The following is a 22,752-nucleotide window of genomic DNA, read 5'->3' as shown; positions in this document are numbered from 1 at the left end:
AGTGCTTTTATATTTGTAGCCAGTGCCCTCAGTATAATTACCAATATACTGACTCAATGAAGTTTGGAAGTAGGGTGCCAATTATGTATTTTATATACAGAAGCCTTTAAGGCATATTATACAGCATCCAGCCCACAAATTTGTGATCTACACAGCTCAGGGTGCTTTTGAGTGTGAGAGATAGGGCAAAAAGAGTTGGACTGGCAAATTCTTTTTGGCACTGGCTACCTTAATGGACTTGAACTGGTCAGGGGTCCCTTTACCTTTACCTTGAAATGTAGTGATGTATTGAAGTGAGAGCTGGACCTTAAAAAAGGCTGATCACTGAAGAATTGATGCTTTTGAATTATGGTGCTGGAGGAGACTCTTGAGAGTCCCATGGACTGCAAGAAGATCAAACCTATCCATACTTAAGGAGATCAGCCCTGAGTGCTCACTGGAAGGACAGATCCTGAAGCTGAGGCTCCAATACTTTGGCCACCTCATGAGAATAGAAGACTCCCTGGAAAAGACCCTGATGTTGGGAAAGATGGAGGGCACAAGGAGAAGGGGATGACAGAGGACGAGATGGTTGGACAGTGTTCTCGAAGCTACGAACATGAGTTTGACCAAACTGCGGGAGGCAGTGGAAGGCAGGAGTGCCTGGTGTGCTCTGGTTCATGGGGTCACGAAGAGTCGGACACAACTAAACAACTAAACAACAACAACCACCTTGAAATAGCATAAATAATACACTAGTAAAAAAAGAAGTTTTCTTTCACTTATGGAGTTTAACTTTTTGCAAACTAAAGAGTATTTTTTAAACTCACACCAACAAAAAGGAATATGACATTTAAAGTACATACCCGAAATTGCTTCAGATACTAAGTTTCTAAATGCCAAGAGCTGCTTGTCAGTCATATTGTTACATACCTGTTTCTCTCTTTTCATCACTGCCTGTAGAGTAGATTTAAGTGTTCCCAGTTCACTGGTAACAGATTCCAGTCTGCTTTTGGCCTTCTCTTTATCTTCCTTTGCTTCACGCTCTACATCATGCAACTCTGATTTGACAGAGGTCAGCTGCTTCTCAGCCTTTGCCTTCATCTTTTCCAGTTTCTCTTGGGACTTGCTTAGATCTTCTATGGTTCTGTCCTGCTCCAGTGTCCTGATCTGTGAAAAAAATCCAGAGTTGCCTCAGGAGGGGTGTAAACAGTAGGCTATCTAGCGCAAGGAGGTATAAAGCTAAACTACATAAGATGTGAGAGATCCCTGCTGAGATCTCTTGAGGTTTACATTTTTTATGTAAAAGCAGCCAGTTTTGATTGCTGGGGTGCAGAGGATGGTCTGGTTAACCTTTTGCATGCCCTCATGCTGTTTTATTGATCTAAATCCTGCTACCCCAAATGGCTATTTGCCTTGTTGAATAAGACATTGTATATCTCCCCCCCCCCCCCGGAATAAATTGCAGCTTTGGCTGGGTGGGGGTGGTTCGATTAGAAAATAGTGCGAAGGGAAAGTTAAACTCCACTCCCCTTAACGTGGGGCTGAAAATGAATGCTTTGGAGTTGTAAAAAAAAGGGGGGGCTAATTATTCTGCCATCAGAATGGTAGCAGCTGGAAGAGCAGCACAGGGAGAACATTTTAATATGATAAAAAGTAGCTAAAATATTTTTTTATTAGTAATCAGATGCGGAGAGGAGGAGAAGCCACCAATTAATCCGGGGAATTGTTACACAGGGTGTGTGCTCTACCGCCAAGGCCCTTGCCTACATTCACCCGGAAACAAGTGGTGCTGAGCAGACTTGCATAGGCTTGTGTTATTAGCTACTAAGACATTAAGCAGAAGTCCCAGATTCTGAAGAACACAAATTTCTCAGCATTTCTAAATTGCTCTATTTTGCCAAGTACTCAGCATTAGCTGGACAGCTTTGGATACACATATGTAAAATTTAAACTATCCACTGGCATTTGTACACCTTTTGGGCATGGCTTAAAAGAGATAGGTATCATATTCCCCCACCTTCAGTTCGTTGGTGTCAGCCAGTTTAGCTTTCAGGTCTGTATTTGTTTCTCTTGCTAAGGCAAGTTCATTCTGTAATCTGTCCACCTTTTTTTGTAGCTTTCTGACCATCAGGTTGGCATCATCTCTTTCCACAGCCAGGGCTGTGCGCACTTGCTTCTCTTCTTCTAGCTGTGCTATCTTCTGGCGCAAAAGTTTCATGTGTAGCTCTTTGCTGTCAAGCTGCTCTTTTTGAGTTCTCAACTACATTGAAAAGTTAAAAAGCAGTGAACACACATACACACACCACAAAATCACACTTCACCGTGAAATGTAATGGTGAATATTTATTTATTTGCCACCTGCAGAAAACATGAATGCTAACATTTTTTGCAAATGTTAGTGGGATCTTTGAAGGGCAGATCAGGAGGTGGACACTGACTTGGGGGCAGTGGAGATTTGGGTGACTGAGTGGAATGTGTTACTGTTTTAGGATGTTTTCTGAGGGTTTGCGTCTTTCTGTTCTTCTCGGGGGGCGGAGATTGCTTTTAAAACTAAGCTGCATTTAGGCAGCAAATCACTCAACAGAATGGCTGTTGTATCGTTGAGAAATGGGGCCACTAAAGCAATTGGGAATGACACTGTGTAGTGATGAAGAATTCTTACCTGGACACTACAAAAGAGATGACTGACCCCATAGACTACTCATAGAGGAAACCATATTTTTTGTCATACATGGTCCTAGTAATGATGTTCCCACTACCCGGAATCTCTAAGAACTGTAACCTCCTATCCCAAATTTCTGTCTTTTGCTTCTGCTCAAAGGTCTGTCAAAAGTGATGGGGAGGATTTTGCCAAAAAGCTCAAGGCAGCATACATGGTTGTCACTCTCCCCCATTTTTATACCCACAACAAATCTCTCTGATACTGATCTGACACTAACTGCTAGAGTGACTACCCCATGCGGGTCTAAATAATCAGGCGCTGTACTTTATTATGTTTTGAAAGGTGGTATTCTCAAATCTTGCTCCACTTTTCCTACCTTTCTTTGTAGATTGCGAGCCATGATCTTATTCTCAGTTAACGTGCCTCCTTCCAGTTTGATCAATTGGTCTGCACGAGCCAATACTGCATCCAACCTCATATCAAATCCAATATCCGCTGCCATTCTGTCAAGATTCATCTTTTCAGAAAGTTGATCCAGGAATTTAAGATACTTCAGAGAATGGGAAGAAATGCAGAAATAAATGAAAAGAGGCAACAAAAATACATTCAAAAAGGAAAAGTGCTTTCTTTTTCCCTAGTAGGTACTTTGATAATGTAATTATTTCTATACATAACTGGTGGAATTCAGGCAGGGTTTGTGTGCACAAAACAGGGTCTGCTTGGGTATAGGAAGACTTTATATCAAGACAGATTATTGGTCCATCTAGCTCAGCAGTTCTGAGCTGGCAGCAGTTCTCCAGGGTTTCACCTGGGGGATGTTCCCAGTCCTATTTGGAGATGTTCGGCATTGAACCAGGGACCTTCTGCATGCAAAGCAGATGTCGTACCACTGAGCTACAGTTCTTCCATATCTTCCCACTGGGCCAGGCGGCAAAAGGCCCTGAACCACTCAGAAAGGCTATGCTGGATGACATCGTGGACATGCAATGGTGGTGGAGAAAAACTGCTTCTTTGCCATCTTCACACCACAGGGTAGGTTCAATAATGTTTCTTACGTTTCATTGGACTTGCCATAATTGGCATTTTAAGCTAGTTAGCAGTCACATGAACATAGCCACTTTTCTTTAATAAGTGTACTGGATGATCTAGCAATAACTTCCCCTGAATTCCATATTGATTTTTATCAGCATGCCTTCCCCCAAACACTCAGCCACTAGGGTCATATTACTTCAGCAAACATCCAGTTGAATGACCCATTCCCTCCCAGAGCCACAGTCACAGAATCATCTAGCAGGTGGGAAAAAATGTTGGATTTTGACCAAGCTGTCACTCCCCTGATTCATATGAGAAAATGACCTCCTGCAGACAGTTCTCTCTCAACCCCAGGAAAGTCATTTAAAAAGCAACATGTCCTAAATATGTGTTTCTCACAGTAGGTGGTTTTGAAACTGGGGCCAAGGTTAGCTGGAAGGAGCCTGCATAACATGACCTATAAAGCAAATTAGCTAAGAGGCAATATGTGCAGGAAAGATCAGTTTTGCAAAGAAAAAGAAAAAGAAACAAAGAACAGCTTGCAGGGATACATAGTTGAATTTATTTTTCCGTTGTTCCCATTTATGCTATCACACCAATCATGTATATAGCACATTTTTAATGTTCAAATCAGAAAGCAAACAACAAGGGCTGTTCAGAATAATGCAGGCCATTGGTGTGTACCAAAAGCAACCCCCCTCCAAATAAATGTAAGTCTTTTAAGGTGCTACAAAGCTCTTTTGTGTATTTGCTGTAACAGACTACTATGACTACATCTCTGGAGCCAAATTAACCAAGATGGGAAACTGCATCCTCTTGCAGATCCTAAGAAATGCACTGGATTTCTTTTCAAGCTTTGCTCCTAAAATTAGCTTAGGTAGTTTGTCAGTAACTCTTCAATCTCATATTAAATATACTGTTTAATTTTCCCGTTTCCCAACTTCTGGGCAGTTCCTAGAGAGCTTTACATAGTCAGTTTCCTTTAGAGTAGGGATGAGGAACCTCTCCAGATGCTCCACAGCCAGCATCACCAGCGGTGAGGGGTGGTGAACGTTGTGGTCCAGCAACATCTGGAGGACCACAGGTTCCCCATCCCTAATTTAGAGGCCCAACTCCTTAAGATTCTTGGTTTAATAATGTGTACAACTTTTACATTACTAGGATATTGCAGGTTGTAGGTACGGAAACAGTCAGGCAGCAAGCAGTGCTAATCTAAACTCCCAAGCACCCCATGAAACCTCAGCCACTTTTCTCAGCTAGCTTTGAAACTCAAAACTAACTCCTTTTTCTCTGGGCAAATGTAAAAGTTATCCTTTTGGGTTCCTGGCAGTACTCTGAAAGTACAATATAATACAGTCGAAGAACCTTGAGCAGCAGTGGTCAGTTACATGAGTTATTCTGATGACTGGAAATGGTCAAGCTTACTGAAAGACTTACTCATTCATCAGAAGATGTTTATAATATGATCGAACCAGCATATTGGAACATGAATTCTGTTGCATTTGGGGCTCTCTCTCTCTAGCTACCCTTGTGCACATACTATGAATAGAAGCTATTACTTTTTGTTTCTCGAGCTTCAAAGCATCTCGTATCACGTCCCCAGATACCAGCTCCGCTTCCAGACACATCAATTGATCGTGAAGTGTCTCAGATTTGTTTTCTGCTTTTCTGGTCCTCTGCAAAACTTCCTGGTGTGATACAGCCTGAGTCTCCAGTGCCTCAGTCAGTTTAGCTATTTGGCTTTCAAGCTGGGATACCATCTAAGGGGGGGCGGGAGGAGAAAGCAAACTAAAGTCAGAGGCTGAGCTTGAAACTAAACTGTGGTGCAAGAGAGGCATTGCCAAACTTTCAGAAATAGATTACACAACAAATAAGCATATGACAACTAGCATTTTAACACTGTATTTGAATAAATAACAAATAGCTATTTCAAGCCTGAGATTGTTTGCCAACCAGCTCTTAATTATGTATTTGATTACTTGATTGTAATACAGGTAGATGACATCTTATATTACCAATGAACCATCACTGGAATTTGCAGTTCATGTGAGGCTTATAGATCAGGCTTCCTCAGACTTGGCCCTCCAGATGTTTTTGGCCTACAACTCCCATGATCCCTAGCTAGCAGGCCCAGTGGTCAGGGATGATGGGAATTGTAGTCTCAAAACATCTGGAGGGCCGAGTTTGAGGAAGCCTGTTATAGATTGTGCCAGGCTGATTCAGCGTGCCAAGAACGTACAAAACTTAACTAATGGGGATCTGTCTACATGGACTTCTCCAAATCAGAAGTCCTTCTCAGAAACAAAAGGCTGGGTGGGGCGGGGGATGAGAGACAGATAGAAGACTAATAAGCTTTGGACCACAGTTTGTGGCAGGCAAGCTGGACAATGAACTAGGTTTCAAATTGGACAGATAGCCAGAGAAAATAAACAAAGGCTGGTCTGACAACAAAATCCCATTCCATCATTGGCAGGCAGACCTGGACCAGTAGACCACATACCAATAAAATATGACAGGCCATAGTGTGAGAAGCCAGTAAGACCATGCTCTGGCGAAATACCCAGGAACAAGGGTGTGGTCTATTAAATTGTATAACTTAAAAGCAGCTGAGGCATGAGGCAAGCAATAGATTAACTTTTGGAATGAACTACTTAATATATTTTTAAAACATATTTGACATTAAAACAGGAATGCTTTTAAGACATGCATTTTGCGCCGACTTAAAACAAAAAACCTAAAACCAGGGTAGCCAAAGCCAAAAAAGCAGACTAAACCCTATTATGCAAGCCCGTATAAATGATTAAAATGTGTTTTAACTGTTAACTTTACAAATCTTCCATTAGACTCTTATAATTAAGAGTATTAGATTCCACTCACCACATTAATAGGATGGTTTAAATTTAATTGTACTTCTCTGTAGTGGCTTAGGTATTTATTTGTACAGTTTTAGCTCCATTCTCAAAATATTGTTAAATTGTGTTCCTGATTAGCAGATGTAAACCTCGTGTTTGCAAGCTGGCCTGATTTTGCAAGCATTTATGCGCACAACTTTTCCACTGCCCGCTTCAGCACTTAAAGATTGCAACATTTCAAATACAAATGAGTTGTGTTACCCGAGACTGAGGCACACAGGGTAAAGGTTGTATATAAATGCTATGAAACGCAAACAGCCACAAAGAGATGCAAACAAGTGAGCCGCACAGTTGAAAACATCAAGTCAAGCAATAATAAGGCACAAACCAAGCCAGCTGTTCCTAATGGAAAGATGGAAAAACCTGGCAATCCACCACCCAACCAGGGAATGTGGGTCCCCCCCCCCCTTAGGGCCATTATGTAAAGAGATAGGGCAATGGAGGAATCTCCTTCAAATAACAGTCTAAACAAGGGCACAAAGTAAATGACAAAAGTCTTGTAGCAAATTTAGTTAAAGCAATTAAAAATTAATGCTGTAACTTTTTAGTTTTGGTCAACAGGACAGTAGGGAAAAGAATCATATGCCAGCTTCCTGTGAGACTTAGTGAAGGCTGGAGATCAGGCAGGGTAACATCCTTGCAGCTTCCCATTGGCTCTCTGACTGTAGCCTAATGTAGCAAAATGGATTTGGTTATTGAATTTTTTTGGTGAGGAATGATGAAAGAATTGAAGCTTTGAGGCTCATCTAAACAAAGTGACAGCAGCAGTGGGGTGTTATTTGTTCTCTACTTCCAGCACAATAATACAACCCGCCCAGGGTGCAGGCATTATGAGGTACCACAAGAAGATTATTATATCATTTTAACCTTCTCAAAAATATAGAACCACATAGTTTCCAAAGCTTCCACACGCTAGATGACTTTACCACCGTCCTACACTAGCTATTTTAAAATGTGGGCCTCAAAGCCTCACTTCTACCACCTCGCCTATCTCAATGAATTGTTGGAATATAGGCAAAAATATTAGATAACATATTTAACAGCAAACCCTAGAATTTCTGTGGGTTTAAAAATATATATTGTTTGAGCCTTGCACCTAAACACTACACGCTAGATTTGATTTTACACTCTTTTTTCTTTTCCTTTTTTTTTTGAAGAGGCCAGAAGATGATCGATCAAGTATAAGTGTATCTGCACTCCAGCCAAAAAACCTGATAGCACTTCCCTTGGAAAAACAAGTTTGGAGTATGCTCAAGTCTTTTCTGACACTGTTATCTCAGTTCCTGACCTTCAAATAGGAACTCTCCAGAGGCTGAAGTGCACTCTTCCTTATTGACAGACATCATTCTGGGGCCGTGTAAGCAGGACAAATCTGTACTATGTGCTTGTCTAAGGCTAACTTTTCTTCAGCAAATCCACTCAGTACTTTTCCATCTTTGCTTTCACTGAGAGTGGCCATTTCTATATGGACAAGTATGTACCCTACTTTCTGTGGTAGCCCCAAATGTTTCTGCCAAGCCCACTTGTACAGCATTCATGAGCCATGGGCTCAGAATCCTTCTGGAAAACCAAACCCAACAACCCCATCTCCATTCCCCCAAAAAAGGGTGCTCTAACTTCCCAGCCACCTGCTACCACAAGTCCCAAAGTTTTATCTCTTTTATCAAAGCTATTCTTGCCATGAGGATATCACTGAAATTCTAAAAGATCTTTCCACTCAAGGGTAACATTTATAAGCTATTACTACATGGAGAGTTATCCCCACCTCACCAGCAGCCTCTAAGACATGGAGTAGGAATAGCACCACCATTGCAAGAGTAACATGCTCTACTCCAACCATCCTCGCTCCTGCCTCCAGGGGTTCATTCACCTGCTCATTTTCCAATTTAAAATATAAGGGGTTCTCAAACTTTTTAGCCCCAGGACCCACTTGAGACAGTTGAAAATACTAAGGTCCACCAGTCACAAAATGATGGCAGGTGGAGGTAGAGTGGTGCGGTGGAGCAGCCTATTCAAGCCAGCCAACCTTCAAGACACCTTGGTGCTTCAGCTAATTTGCCAGATTCCTCAGTGAACTCCCCACTGGTGCTTTTCACAATCAACTTGCCACTGGTGCTTTTCTTGGTCACAGATAGCTATGCACTGGTAATCTCCACCTAAGTCTAACACAATGTATAAGGCTACTCAGAAACTTCAGTTAGTATAAAGCAAGGGTGTGGCCTGCAGGGCCTCCCCGTACAGCTTGCACCTCCCTCTGCAGTGTCAACAGACGTGGTTTTCAAGCCACACACAAAGAGAGAGAATGAATTGATGGGTGTGTGTGCATGTATTAGGGGTGCGGTAGATGTGGATGACACCAATTTTTGACTCCTGGCCGCTGTGGACATGCAGTGTCCAACAGATATCCCAATATACAGCACCCCTGAAGAGTCGAAAAGCTTCTTCACCCTTAGTGCAAAAACATGGAAGCTAAGTTGTTTCCTGGATTAACTGAATAAAACACTAGTCACAACTGGTGCTGATACTGTTATTTTAACTCAATGAATTTTCAACTGGAAACCAATCTGAAAGTCTTACAATAAGCAAATATTCACTTTGGGTGCTGCACCACATGATATACTACTCAGATGTAAGTTTCATTAATTTCAGTGACTCTTTCTCTCAAGTAAGTGGGTATACACTGCAGTGCAAGGCTGAAGTCAATGGGATTTACTTCTGAGTAGGATTCTGCTGTGACAGCTATAAAGATTAATATGGAGACCCATAATAAATTAAAAAATAAGTCACAGGAGGAGCAAAAGTTGATAAAATTCAATATTGCTGTTATTACTTGATTTGTGATTTCACTCTGAGATCTCCCACTAGCAATAAATTGAAATGAAAGGAAATTATACCATCAATATACACAGTTCTGCTCAGTCACTGAGTTCCAGTTCAGCAAAATTTTAACAATGAAAAGCAGCCTTGCGCAATATACATATGGACAGGCCTCCAAAAAGTGAAACTGATCATTTTTATTCCTAATAACTCACCTGACAGACTTAAAATTTTGCCCATAATTTGCCTGTTTCATTTAAAATGCCGCACATGAAGTCTTCAAAGACAGGCAAGAGTGGGCTCTGGAAGTTTTGTCAACAGTTATGGAACCAATTCTTATCAGTAATGAACGGGAATTTAAGAGACCAAACAGAAAGATAAGATAATGATGAAAAAAGAAAATGATTGAGTATTGTGGTGGGATATGCTGTTGCAACTTAAAATCTGACAGGGTTCATATATTCTGCAAAAGCCTTGTGATCTGGCAAAGCTCTGAACATCTAATGCTGTAATTCATGCATGCACATACTTTCATCATGAGTTTACATATCAAAATTCTCCTGCAACAGAAAGGCCACAGGACATAATTTTATGTGCGTAGATTGTTTTCCACCAGAGGACTTTTCTTCATTCTACTACTTCTATTTTTGAAGGCAGCCTTCATCCATGCCACTACTATGAGTGCCTGTTTGCAGCTCTGCCTCTCCCTAGTTAGATTGTTTGTATTTAGATCATCTCCCCTGCAATGGAAAAGAGGAAGGAGGCTCTCTATTGTCAGGGAAAGTAGGCTCTGCGCCATACACCCAGGCTGGCCAAATATGTTCAGGCTGGCCAAATTGAAATGTTTAGGGCAGCAGCACTACTGCCAAAAAATGCATTCTCTGTGGACCTGTGGTCAGGGAAAGGATTGGATCAGCTTTGATTTAATTGGACATGCTTCTGATATGGGGCTCTGGGATTGTCTGCAAAGTACCCGTGCTTACTTTCCGGGATGATGAGGCAGATGCTGTGGTGCTTAAACTCCAAAGCTGAAAGGCTTAGATTTGTTTGTTTCTTGTTGTTTTGCAAAGGGTCTATGCAGAACAAGGCAGCCAACATGTGCAAGGTTCCAATTCACACAGAAAATAAGCTACAGAAAATCAAGCATCTCAAGCAATCACAGTAGACATCCACATACTGTTTTTTTGCTCTCCTCCATGCAGATCGTTTCTCGAATTTTTTCTACAATGTCCTCCTCAGATCGGCTGGCTATAATGCAGCTGCTCCCAAGCAGGGTGATGATTTGCTCTTTAAAGGCATCGTGCAGACGCTTTTCAGCCCTGATCTCTTCCATGCTTGTTTTCAGGTTCTCTTCTTTCTCAAGGCAACCTTTCTTTAGGTGGCTCACTTCCTCCTGTGAGACTTCCCAAGCCCTTTGACTTGCAGCCAGTCTCTCTTGGAGGGCTCTGATCTCCCCCTCGAGGCTCTGCTTAGCTGCCGTGGTGCTGCTCAGATCCTAAATAAAAGCCACAGCAATCATATTGTAGCCCCAATTTTCCTTTTCTATATTAATGCACAAAGTTTGCAGATTCTGCATTCAGGGTAATCAACATGAAGTTTAGGGGCCATGTCCACCGCTCACCATACTTTCCCCTTTGAACAACCATGATAGGACAATAAAGCACAGCACAAGCTAGGAGAAGGGAATATTTGGGGATGAGGACCTGGGCTTGCTTGTCCTACTCTATGCCATTCATAGAAGTCTAGATTACATAATAATAATAATAATAATAATAATAATAATGAGAAAATATTCATATATTTCATAAAATGATGTAGTCCCACCTGTAAATCACTAGATGACACCTACTTTTAATACCTTTAAGAGTCTTGCATACTTATGAGGATTCTCTGCCCCATCACAAACGCTCCATATCAGCTCAGAATGGCCTTCTGTGCACAGACGATGCTTTGGAGAGGCACTGTTGCGGTAGAGAGTCTAAAATTTAAGCAAGCGCCGCGCGTGTGTGCGTGCACGCGTGCACACCCACACCCACAGTGCTTGGTTCTCATTCATAGAATGTGCTTCCAAAACTCACTGCCTCAGAGAAAAAATACTGGCAAAGCAAAATTTTGGTGATATTTAATGAAACGCTGTGGGAGTTTGGCAATAAAAACATTAGATGCTTGTGGACACAAAAACAAACTGTTTAAATTAGACGCAATCTATAAAAACAGCAATGGCTATTAATCCTACAAGTTTAATGCACCTTGTGATTAACAACTGGGCATAGGAAATACTTTTATTCTATGCAAAGTGCAAGAATTAGACAACCAGCTGAGTGCATGTTGAAAGGGTGTTCTGTTTTTTTTTATGACTTATCTGGTTCTGGATGCCAAATGGGAAGCGGAATGCTAGATTTGAAGGGTCAAGTTTATTTCCCTAATTATCCCAACTCTAAGAATAGATTCTTTATAAGAAGAATGAGAAGTGTTAAGTGCATACTTGTCACCACTCAAACCTACTCTAATTGGAGACGTCACATTCAGCGAAATCTGCCTTTGTATATTTTGGCATCCTTCCATTTAATTTAATTTTCCTGCTACTTTTCTTAAAAGATCTTGGTGGGGAGGAATCTAATCCAGTGCCAAGAATTAAATTACTGATATTACAGAAAATTGAGGAAACAATTTCAGATTGCAATATTATTTCAACAAATGCACTCTTTCCTCATCGCAGGTGCAGCACAACATCGTTTAGAAACAAAGAGAAACAAATGGACAGATTCTTCCAAACACTCCTGTGAGTAACAGAAAATGTTGCTATTCATATGCAAGGCCCAGAAAGCAGCCACGTCCCTCACACATGTTGGTGCATGTGGGGCACAGAGACTTTTCCCTATATGTAAAGCTCATACAGAAAAGAAAGTTATAATCTGTGGTGCACTCTTTCATATTGGGGCAATGAAGGACAAAATTAGGGTCAAATTACAATGATATTGGTTAGGATACAGCTTAATTTGAAATCTCTAAAGAAAAACAGGATGATTACAAGCAGCCATCCTGCATTTAATGAGAGAAAAACAAACATTCCAGATTACATTTGTTTCATTCTTTGATGAAGAACTGCAGACAGTTCTTGGCACTGTAATTCAAAGAGTATACCAGAGAGGAAAGAATTCAAAGAGAAGAACAGCCGATAAGAAGCCTGAAAGAAACATCATCTGAGGAAGGACTGAAGGAGCTTGGTGTGTCTATCCTAGAGAAAAGCAAGATTTTCAAGCATTTTATAAAAGATGCAAGAAAGGAAGCAACAAAAAACTGTTTCTCAGAACCATGGAGGTGGGGAGGTTTAAGAGGGGACGACAAGCAAAAGCGATGACAGGGAAACTGATTTAGATCAAACCATTAGGAAACGTTTCCCAACTACAGAAGAAAGTTAACAGAAAGCTGTGCCATTTTCTGGTTTTCAGGGAGACTAGAGAGGCAGACATCCATTGCAGGAGAAAGAATCAAAATGGGGACCCCTTCTGCATTTTGTGGGTAGTGTTCAACAGCTTCCATCCACTGCAGAATGTGTCAGTGCAATCAGGCAAAGAGGAATTTTTCAGTTATTCCCTCTCCTCTCTGCAGACCCCTGTGCCCCTAGCAGATGTAGGGGAGGCACAGGGGGCTTCAGAGGAAACAACAATTTGCCAAAAATTGCCTCCCGCCCCAGTTCTGCTGATTAATTCCTTCTGTTTTCTGCTGGATACTACCTTATGGGTTTCAGGGCTAAAATCCATAATGCTCAAAAAGGCAAGGAAAGCAGAGATATCCTAGCATCCATGTTTACTGCATGCAGTGATATACATACTGGCAAGAAAGTATACATGCTACTTTACAGGAAAGCACCTTACAGCAAAATTCACCAATTCTCAAAAAGTGATCCACACTTTCAAGTTATAATGTGATTTCCTACTTCAGAACAGCCTTCTAATCCTAGCCTATCCAGTGCTAAGGAGTAAGTTTTCTTTTACTAATTTCAAACTTCAGTTAACTATTTTTGTAGCACCCGTTATTAATTATAACTCAGACAGCAGCCTTTGCCTAACAAGCAATATGTTCATTTGTTTGTGGCACAGCTTTTCTGCTTGTGACATGAATTAATTATCCACAGTTAAGTGCATTTAGCACAGTAAACACACAGTACACAGCTCACAGGATCCAGTAGCTTAACAGTGAACCTGAAAGAGCAGAAACACTCTGGTCCTTCTTGACTTTACTTCCAAACTAGAAAACTACTGTTACTGCAAACCATGTCCCTTTTCGTTCATGCAATGGCCCATTTGAATACTATAAACCTATAGTTTGCCAAATATCAGGAATGAAAACTCAGTTCAAACTATGATTTACAATCCTACTTGGTGGGTGAACTGTGATTTACATGAAGCACAGGTTGCTTGGCTTGGATTGAATGCCAAACTATGGCTTGCTATTAAACCGGAAGTGAAATGGCAAATTATTGTTTGTACAAGCACATTTGCAAGCAGTATTTATTTATTATAAAATTTTCTATAACACTCTTCTATGGAAGATTCCATAGAGTTATGTGAACTGACCCTTGGAAATACTTTTAGAGAAACTAGATATTAATTCAATACAATGTAAAAGGGAAGGGGGGAGGGATAGTACCGCCTTTGAGGTTGGAACAGGTCTCTGTATAAAAAAAGATTGTTTTTTAAATATATGTCCCAAGGAGCAACTGAAGATGTATAAATTACTTCAAGTTCCTTTTTGACAAAGTTTTCAGATACTCTGGGATAAAAAATCCCAAGGAAACAGAATTATTATTTTTTATAACTTGAATTTTTCTCCCTTATTTAAACAAAGAAAAAGTGACATTGGCAAATGGTCTAAATGGCAGCTATCTACTCTCTGTCCAAATGAAAATTGTTCCTAAATTATTATTCTTGTTTCAGGTTCTTCCCATGACACTTCATCTGGTCAAAGCTGTTACAATGATCTTGTACTTTTAAAAAGAAACCAAAATTTGCAATGACATTATACAAAACCAGATAAAGGGGGGTGGGGGCTCCTTTATTTTAATCTATACTGCACAGTGTTTCACACACACCAATTAGCCTTTATCATGATGAAGGCAAGAAAATATCAGTTGAAGATGGAAGAAGATATGTTGAATCAAGTTCCATTATCAAGTTTCACCCAGTTTCAATTCTTTAAAAAGTCACTGTTGCTGCCTTGACTGTTTTAATGGTTTTCTTACTTTTTAATAGTTTTTTAAATTGTTCTTACCTGCCCCAAAATCACGTATGATGAAGGGTGGGATCTTATAGGTGAGTGGCTTGAATGCAAGTGTTCAAAACAACTGATATATTAAGATCTGATCATGTTTCCAATATCTCATGAAATAAAACAAAATGTTAATATTTGACAGATAAGTCACTGCCGTATTCTCCATTGTGGTTTTGGCAGTCTATGCTTACAAAACAGACTTTCCAAAGGGCCATATTCCTTCCTTTACAACAATTCCTAAGTGCACCACAGTTCCTGTAAACATGTGTGACATCTATGCTGAACATTTTAAAAGGGCTTAAATTGAGTGACATAACTGTACAAGAGATCTGGGAAGTTCCATGACCACCAACCCCAAAAGCAGTGTTCTTACTTCGATCCAAATCATTTATCAAATGTGTTCCATGATTTCATAAGTTGTATGACTGACCACATCCCTTAATAAAGAACATATTTGTTCCTCTAAGTACTATCACCAACAGTATAGAAGTTTTGGGACTGTATTGAGTTCAGCTGAGATGTGATCTGATGCGTGCCTTGTGTTTTTTGACAGAATCTATGTTTTCTGGAAAGCCAATATCCCACAAAGGTCTTGTTGTTACGCAAGTTAAACGTGACTGAGTTCCATTGTTTACCATTAAAGTTTTCAGACAAAACATAAGTTTAACTTTATATTTTGATGTACTCCTGAAGTGTTTTCAACAAGATTCATGTGACATGTTTATTGTTCCTTTTAAAAAAGCATTAACTCATTTAATGATGCATTTTAAAAGCATTTACCCATTTAAGATCTATTAGATAAATCAGCCTTTAATTTAAGCCAGATCAGCTGAGTGACTCATGATCTTTTCTCTTTGCTCACCTTCTCATATCTAATGCTTGCCTGAACATCTGTTTCAGTAACTCTTGAACTCTTCCTGCACTGAGAACCACTACAACTTTGTGCGGACAACCACATTTGCTTACCTTATTACCATTACATGACCGGTTGCTTGAATGGCTTCTGGATTAAAATCCAGTTGCTACAGCTGTCCTTTGTAGCTGCAGTCAACCAGTTTGGGGTTTTTGTATCTGACTCAAAAAAATCAAACCGAGGCACCCCTGTTCTCAATGACCCATAGAGAGATGGAGACCAGAGGCAGGAAAATAATTCCCATCTGGAACCTGTGCATATGTTTGTGGGTGTGTGCTTACTTCAATGTAACAGCTGCCCCTGATTACAGTTGCTTGTTTAGCAGGAGAATTCAGAAACTTATCAATTTTTAAATGTCATCTGACAGCTTTTTCACTGTAAGACAGAAGCTGCAAAGAATCAGGGACACCTGCAGTTGGTATATGCTAAAACAAAGAAATGTCTGTGTCCTTAAGTACAAAGTTTTTAAAAACAAATGGACAGTGTGAGGGGGTCTGATCTGGATTGGAACCCAAGTATGGAGAGTAGGGAAGCTTCAACTCAATTTCTCCTGCTATGTTCCTGATCTGAATTTGGATCAAGAACAAGGGTTAAAGAGTTAAAGCCCCTCTAGGATTCCAACTTTCCTAAGGAAAAAACTCCCATTCACATCAATGAGACTTTTTCTCGCCACATGGAAATCAGGCATGGGGCTCCAAGTTCAGATAGGGACCATTGTGAAGTGCAAAAGGTTAAAGCCCTATATGGCAATTTGTCTGTTAAAAATGCTTGCACTTGTCTAGTTTGATTCTAAGAAAATATTTTGTCACATATACTTCTCTCTCCATCCCCAAACTTGTGACAAGCAACCACCTAGCTCTCTTCAAAGTACTGTAAGCCTTTGCATAAAGGCTTGATGCCCCACAACAGAAAAATGAAAAAGACTTACATTACTTAACTTTTCCATTTCTTGACAGCAGGATGCTGCCTGCCTCTGTTCTTTGCTGAGTTCTGAGACGAGCCTCATGATGGTTTCTCTATTTGCTTTTGACTCCATGTCATGAACATTCGTGGTCTCCTGGAGTGTGGCAATCTGTCTTTTTAGTACTTTATTTTCTTCGTGCATGTCACTGATCTGGAAGCATGGAAGCTAGTTAAAAGTGGTTATTTAACACTCTTCCCTCCCCCTCCCTGGTTTATGCACATTTAAATACTCTTGCTTATCAAATTATAATTATTTTCTTTTAAACTAAAGCCATGATTCAATCACAGTTAAACTCTTTCAAGTAATACAAATGCTTTCGGCCATAACCTAAACAACCTTACAGCTCTGCGCTATTGCTATTCCATGGGTCTCACAACATAGATATGTACACATTACTGGGTCACATCTCACACATCCTAAAGAATAACCATTTCTGGATAAGTACGAAGCATTGCTTTGATCAGGTATGCTATATCCACTTGCTGGGTTTACTACCATAATTACATCCCTTTTCAAGATTGACAGTTTCTCTACCTCTTGGGCATCGAGCTGTAAAGCAAGGCTAAATGTGTGGTGGTGGTGAATATGGAAGAACCTGTCTTATGTCAAGAAACGTTGCAAGGAGCTTGCTTAGGGCCAACCACCTATAAAATGCTAGATTGTGCTCTACGGCATTGCTCCGGCCTTAGGTCTTTTGCTGCTTTCATTATTACCATACATATTAACCCCTGGAATACCTTTACCACTGGCTTGTTTCAGGGGGACAGGATTGTTTGGGGTCCATTTGGCTATCAGAATTATATTACCTTGGAAATGTGCTTAGCAGGCTATAGTAGGCTCCTTGTGAATGCCTGGGAAAAGGAAGAGCTATCATTAAGGTACTAAGGGGTATGCAGTAGAATGGTGGCAGAAGGTGGACACACCAGGTAAGGGGAAGACGCAGCTGGTTCTTCTGGTCAATCATTCAGTTTCAATAACACTCTGTGGTCCCACAAATCACAGAGATGCTGCTTTTAAATGTCAGATCAGTTAAAGGGTAAAACAGCAGCTATTTGTGATTTAATATGAGAAGAACATGCCAACCTGGCATGTAAAACATGGGTAAATGGAGGGGAACAATTGAGAAGCTCTTCTTGATGTGTCCACTAGTTTTCCAGATGTAACCTCAACCTCAACGTGGGCAGGAAGGAGGGGTTGCTATTGTCATTAAGGATTGCATCTCCCTTCCCAGATATCCCTTTCAGCAATCTGCCCATTTTGAATGCCTGTACCTAATGCTGGGCTCTTGAAACAGGACTGGGATTCTCTAAGGGATTTTCTGAACTGGGCCTGTGGCCCTGGATAAGGAAATGAGCTTGACCTTCCAATATGAATCTGGATCCATGCCTGCTTTTTTTTCAGAACCATGTCCTTTCTTGCAAATTATGCTTTCCTGCTTTGGCACATCCATTGTTGAATATTTGTGGTTTCAGACTTTCTCCTCTTCAAAACCCCTACGACGCTATGTATGTCACACTTTCTCATTCGGCTCTTCAATCATCTGCACATGACATGGTAAAAAATGGGAACTCTGGGTTTGGTGTGGTATACATACAAATGTGGCTATGTCTCAAATTACTATATAAAACATAAACCTTTGAGAGCAGCATTTCCTGTGGCTCTTCTTTCTCTATTATGCTCATGTCAAAGAAATGACAAAGGTGTGCAATGAATTCATTATGCACCCTGCTGGCCTTAGAGGCTTGGGTCTTGCTCTCTTCGGACTCATTCAAACAGGTTCTAAAAAGATATAAAACGCAAAAACAAACAGCTTATATGATGGACACAAAACAAAGAACATTTTTACATCAACACAGTGGAAACTTCAGCTGGTGCAGAATTCAGCAGCCAGGCTGCTCTCTGGGACAAGACAGTTTGAGCATACTGCACTAATCCTGGCCCAACTGCACTGGCTGCTTGTTAGTTTCTGGCTTTGACCAATAAAGCCTTAAACAGCTCAGGACCTCAAGGACCGCCTCTCTCCAAAGGAACTAACCTGCACCCTGTGTTAATCATCTAAGGCCCTTCTTTATGTGCCCACTCCATAAGAGGCCTGAAAGGTGGCAACATGAGAACGGGCCTTTTCTGTAGTGGCTCCCTGCTTGTGGAATGCTCTCTTCAGGGAGGCTTCACGGATGTCACCCTGAACAACTTGCAGGAAAGGTGGGATGTAAATGTAATTAAACTAAACCAAATCAAAATTCCAGTTCTAAAACATCTGCCCTCCATCAGAAATCAGGTCACAAACTATACTCAATAGGAGTCTAGGTCAAACTCCATAGTGCATTTACAAAGGTTTTTACATCATACCTCCCTATCTCTAGGCACCAAAGAAACAGGATAAAACCAACAAGCTACTAAGATCTAGTTACAAGCTTCATATATCAGGGGAATGCTGTGGATGTGGCATATCTTGATTTCAATAAGGTTTTTGACCAAGTCCCCATGATAGTCACCTAAAACAATTACCCAAAAAGCTAGTGTTATTAAGCCTATTAGCTCTTACATACAAGCTCTCATCTTCCAACTGACCACAGAAACTAAAAAAAGTCAGTGGAAAATACATGTGCTTCCCCAACTTTGTGCCCTCCAGATGTTTTCCAATATAACTTCTACCAGGCTCCAGCCAGCAAAGTGTGGTCCAAAACATCTGGAGAGTAGCAGGTTGGGAAAGGCTGCTCTAGGGCAATTATTTTAGGTTAAGATGTCAGTTTGTTTGATGTCATTACCTGACTTTACTTTCCAGTTCACTGGTTTTCTCTTTCAGTTCCAAATTCTCCTGGAGAATGGCCTGGGCTTTCAGGTCTGTTTGTTTTTTAGAAAAGGCAATTGTTCCAGATTCCTTCTCAATCTCCTGGAGTCTGCTTTGCATGGAGAGGAGTAGTGAAGATTGCCTAGCATCGTTCTCCTTATAGCTTTCAACGTCAGCCTTCAGTTCCTGAACAGATACTTCTTTAGAGGCTATTTTGGATTTAAGATCTTGAAGCTATAAACAGAAATGGATCATGAAATGCAGGCATGCAAGGGAAATCTCAATATGACCCAGTGCATATTTTAACCATTTTCAAGTATCAGGAGAGGGGGGCATAAGTTAATTACTTGTTATTAAGTTATTATCTTAATTACTGAATTTCTTCCTTCCCAGGACAGTTTTAAATTTGCCTATTCACTTAAATTTGTTTTAATTTCTTGCATCAGTGTATTAAATTTAACCAGCAGGGTGGACTGCGCGTGAAAAGAACAAGCCTGATACAACCCTATGCACATGAATTTGAGAGCAAGGTCTACTGAAATCTGTGCCTTTCACTTCTTAGTAAATGTGCATAGGATTGGTTTGAAAGTACCATATGGAAGAAATGTTTTACCCCTCTATATCAATCAGGGCATGTTAAGTAGACCAAGTTTCTTCAAAAACATTTTCTTTGCAAAACATGTCCCAAATGAACTACTACTACAGATTAGTTTTATAGCACCTTCTTGCCCCTAAAAACGCTTCTGGGCAAGCAACACAGCATACTAAATCTTCCATGTCTGAGTATTTATGTGAGGCTCTACCTCCCCTCACACTTTTTTTTTGGGGGGGGGGTGTCCTTCTTTCAGTATTTAAAGCTTTCTTAAAAATTACTATGATGCTAGCCACTTCCCAAACTTCTGACAAAGGAAGCTGATTTTAGCAAAGATTGTTATTCTTATTTCACGTGGAACTCATAAATGGAAGCCATCCTGCCTCATCAACATTACTTTTTCTGTATTATCTGAACAATGATTTTTAATTTTTTAAAAAATCACATTAAAAATTAGTTATTCAAGCTAAGATATGGTTACGGAACAGCAATTTGAGTCCTTAAAGAACAATTCTCAATTTCCCAGTTAAAAACTCATAGAGGAAGATGGAGTCAAAGTGTGAGTTGCAGAAATGAAATTAGCTACTTGGGGAAGGTTTTGCCTTCTACTCACAGCCACAGGACCTTCTCAAAGTGGCTCTCGCACCAAACTAGTTGAACCAAAGTGATTGACCGAATATAAAGTCAATGCTGCTTTATTTTGCAAATATCTGCTGAAACGTGTTCAGGATGAGGGTTTTAAACCAGATTATTAAACAGGAATAAAGAGAACCACTGCAGCATTTACACAGTTAAACTTTAATCTGCACAATAAATATAATAGAACTGCTATTAACAGAATTTATGGAAACAGGTGCTTGAAAAGCTTCAGGTTCACCATATGCTGAAGTGTGACATTTGCACTTCAAAATAGTGGGAACTATACTTAACATGCTAACAAGATGCAATAAGGAAAGAAAATCACTTTTCACTCAAAAGTTAATTAAATGGATCTGGCAACAACAAATGTATTCACTTTTGCAACTATGTAATGTGTTTTGTGTTTTCATGTTGTAAACAGCCCTGTGATATTTGGATGAAGGGCAGTAAAGTAATTAATTGATTGATTGATTGATTGATTGATGGACTGATTGATTGATTAAATTCAAAAGACTAGTAAACTATACCTCTTAAAGCAAAAACCTACACCCATAATAAAAGAACAAGACAAAGGAACCAACTACTGAATGTGCTGGATTTTGCTACAACGTTAAAGTTTATGCATTAAAGCATATTATCTTACATGTAATTAATGGACTGTCCATTAATTAAAAACAGAAAATGTGGAAAAAGCAAAAAAGTCTGCAGATTATTTTCTTATTTTGTCATGTGTGACCTACATTTACAATTTGATGGACAAATGCATCAGATTGACCTGCAGATCAAGTAAATTATACTGCTTACCCATGTATTGAAGAAGATTCACACTGCCACCCTCATTTCATGGACAGAAGTTGACTGGAATTGCAGCTGAGTCAACACTAGCAATGGGATTGTGTTCTCCACTGCACTTGAGGGCAGCAGGCTACATTAGGGGATGTATGATAAGCCTCTGGCACACATAGTTATAATCTCCAGCAGAGGAGAATGGCCAAAGGACTTGGGACCAGCTTGGGCAGAGAGACTGCTGCTGCCCACATCATCTGCCACCTAAGGTGATTGCCTCACTCTACTTAATGGTACCAGCCCAGTCCTAAAAAATGTCCTTAGAAGGTCCAGTCCACACATGATCACTTGAAAGTAGCTTCCACTACCTTCACAACCTTAAGACTAGAAAACCACCCTGAAATCTGAAAATTAGAGGATGAGAAATGCCAATTTTAGTGCTTAGGCCATGCAAATTGTAGAACACCGTCGTGGATATAGCAAACACTGTACATGTGCTTATTCATGCACAGGGATGTTGCGGCACTCATGCTTCTTGCCTGAGAACAACTTCCTGAAGCCTGCAGTTTGTGTGCTGTGAATGGTTAGTTAGGCATGGCCAATACAAAGTCTTATTAACCAGGATAAACCATTTTAAAACAGGGAATGCCCTTTTTCTGAAAACTCAAAGAGCAGCTGCCAGTCAGGGTAGACGATACTGAACTAGTTGGACCAATGCTTTGACACAGTATAAAGCACCTTCAGCTGTTCCTCTGCCATCTTGCTCGCATTCCATTCACTTCAATAAGATTTAAGTAGTATGTGGGCTATGGGACCTGGATGGCTAAGCCAAGGGGAAACAAGACTAAGGTTATAGTCCAGTATCAGTCATTCTTACTGAACTCAGTGAAACTTCTGGTTTGTAGTCTAAGGCCTAAAAGAAAGTTTGGAGACTTCAGAGGAGACAAACCTCTGGGCACAAGCCAAATATGCTAACCATGACCAGGATACCTGTAAAATGAGGCATTTATCAGCATGTACCTTCTGGTAAGTGTAGCTCACTGGATGTTTTCTGTGGGTCAAGAAACATTTGTGTTACAAAAAGGTTAAGAAACATTTTCATGTCAGTTCCAAACTTACCTCTGCCTGGGAACATTCATACTTCACCAGGAGTGCTGCTAACTCACTACGAGCCGTTTCTGCTGCATTCCGATAGTGGCACAGCTGCTCTCGAGTAACAGGAACATCCGACAGAAAATAATTATGAGCTCCCTAGTGAAAATAGTATAGTCAGGGTCAAAGGCAAAGAATAAGAACTCCTTGTTTTCTTTTCTTCTGTTATTGCTTCACTTAGGATTGCAAAGGACCAATTTTAAAGACAGCTTTCCAATCTGGTGCATGACCTGGGC

At 40.4% G+C, this 22,752-nt stretch overlaps 1 protein-coding gene across 1 annotated transcript in view; it reads right to left on the bottom strand.

Moving 5' to 3' along the window:
* The window catches only part of LOC308473038 (uncharacterized protein), a 66,320-nt gene that overhangs the window by 9,475 nt on the left and 34,093 nt on the right, over positions 1 to 22,752 (bottom strand). The window contains exons 12-20 of the mRNA XM_080998286.1: positions 22,484 to 22,615; positions 19,325 to 19,581; positions 18,191 to 18,335; positions 16,521 to 16,706; positions 10,583 to 10,900; positions 5,236 to 5,436; positions 3,021 to 3,194; positions 2,000 to 2,242; positions 913 to 1,149 (exon numbers count right to left, since the gene is read on the bottom strand). Coding sequence (XP_080854412.1) covers positions 913 to 1,149; positions 2,000 to 2,242; positions 3,021 to 3,194; positions 5,236 to 5,436; positions 10,583 to 10,900; positions 16,521 to 16,706; positions 18,191 to 18,335; positions 19,325 to 19,581; positions 22,484 to 22,615 — 1,893 coding nt within the window. The remainder of the gene's footprint in view (positions 1 to 912; positions 1,150 to 1,999; positions 2,243 to 3,020; positions 3,195 to 5,235; positions 5,437 to 10,582; positions 10,901 to 16,520; positions 16,707 to 18,190; positions 18,336 to 19,324; positions 19,582 to 22,483; positions 22,616 to 22,752) is intronic.

The sequence above is a fragment of the Podarcis pityusensis genome, assembly GCF_964106645.2.
Source record: "Podarcis pityusensis genome assembly, chromosome: 3".
Lineage (NCBI taxonomy): Eukaryota > Metazoa > Chordata > Lepidosauria > Squamata > Lacertidae > Podarcis > Podarcis pityusensis.
This window is presented reverse-complemented; position numbering and strand designations above follow the sequence as displayed.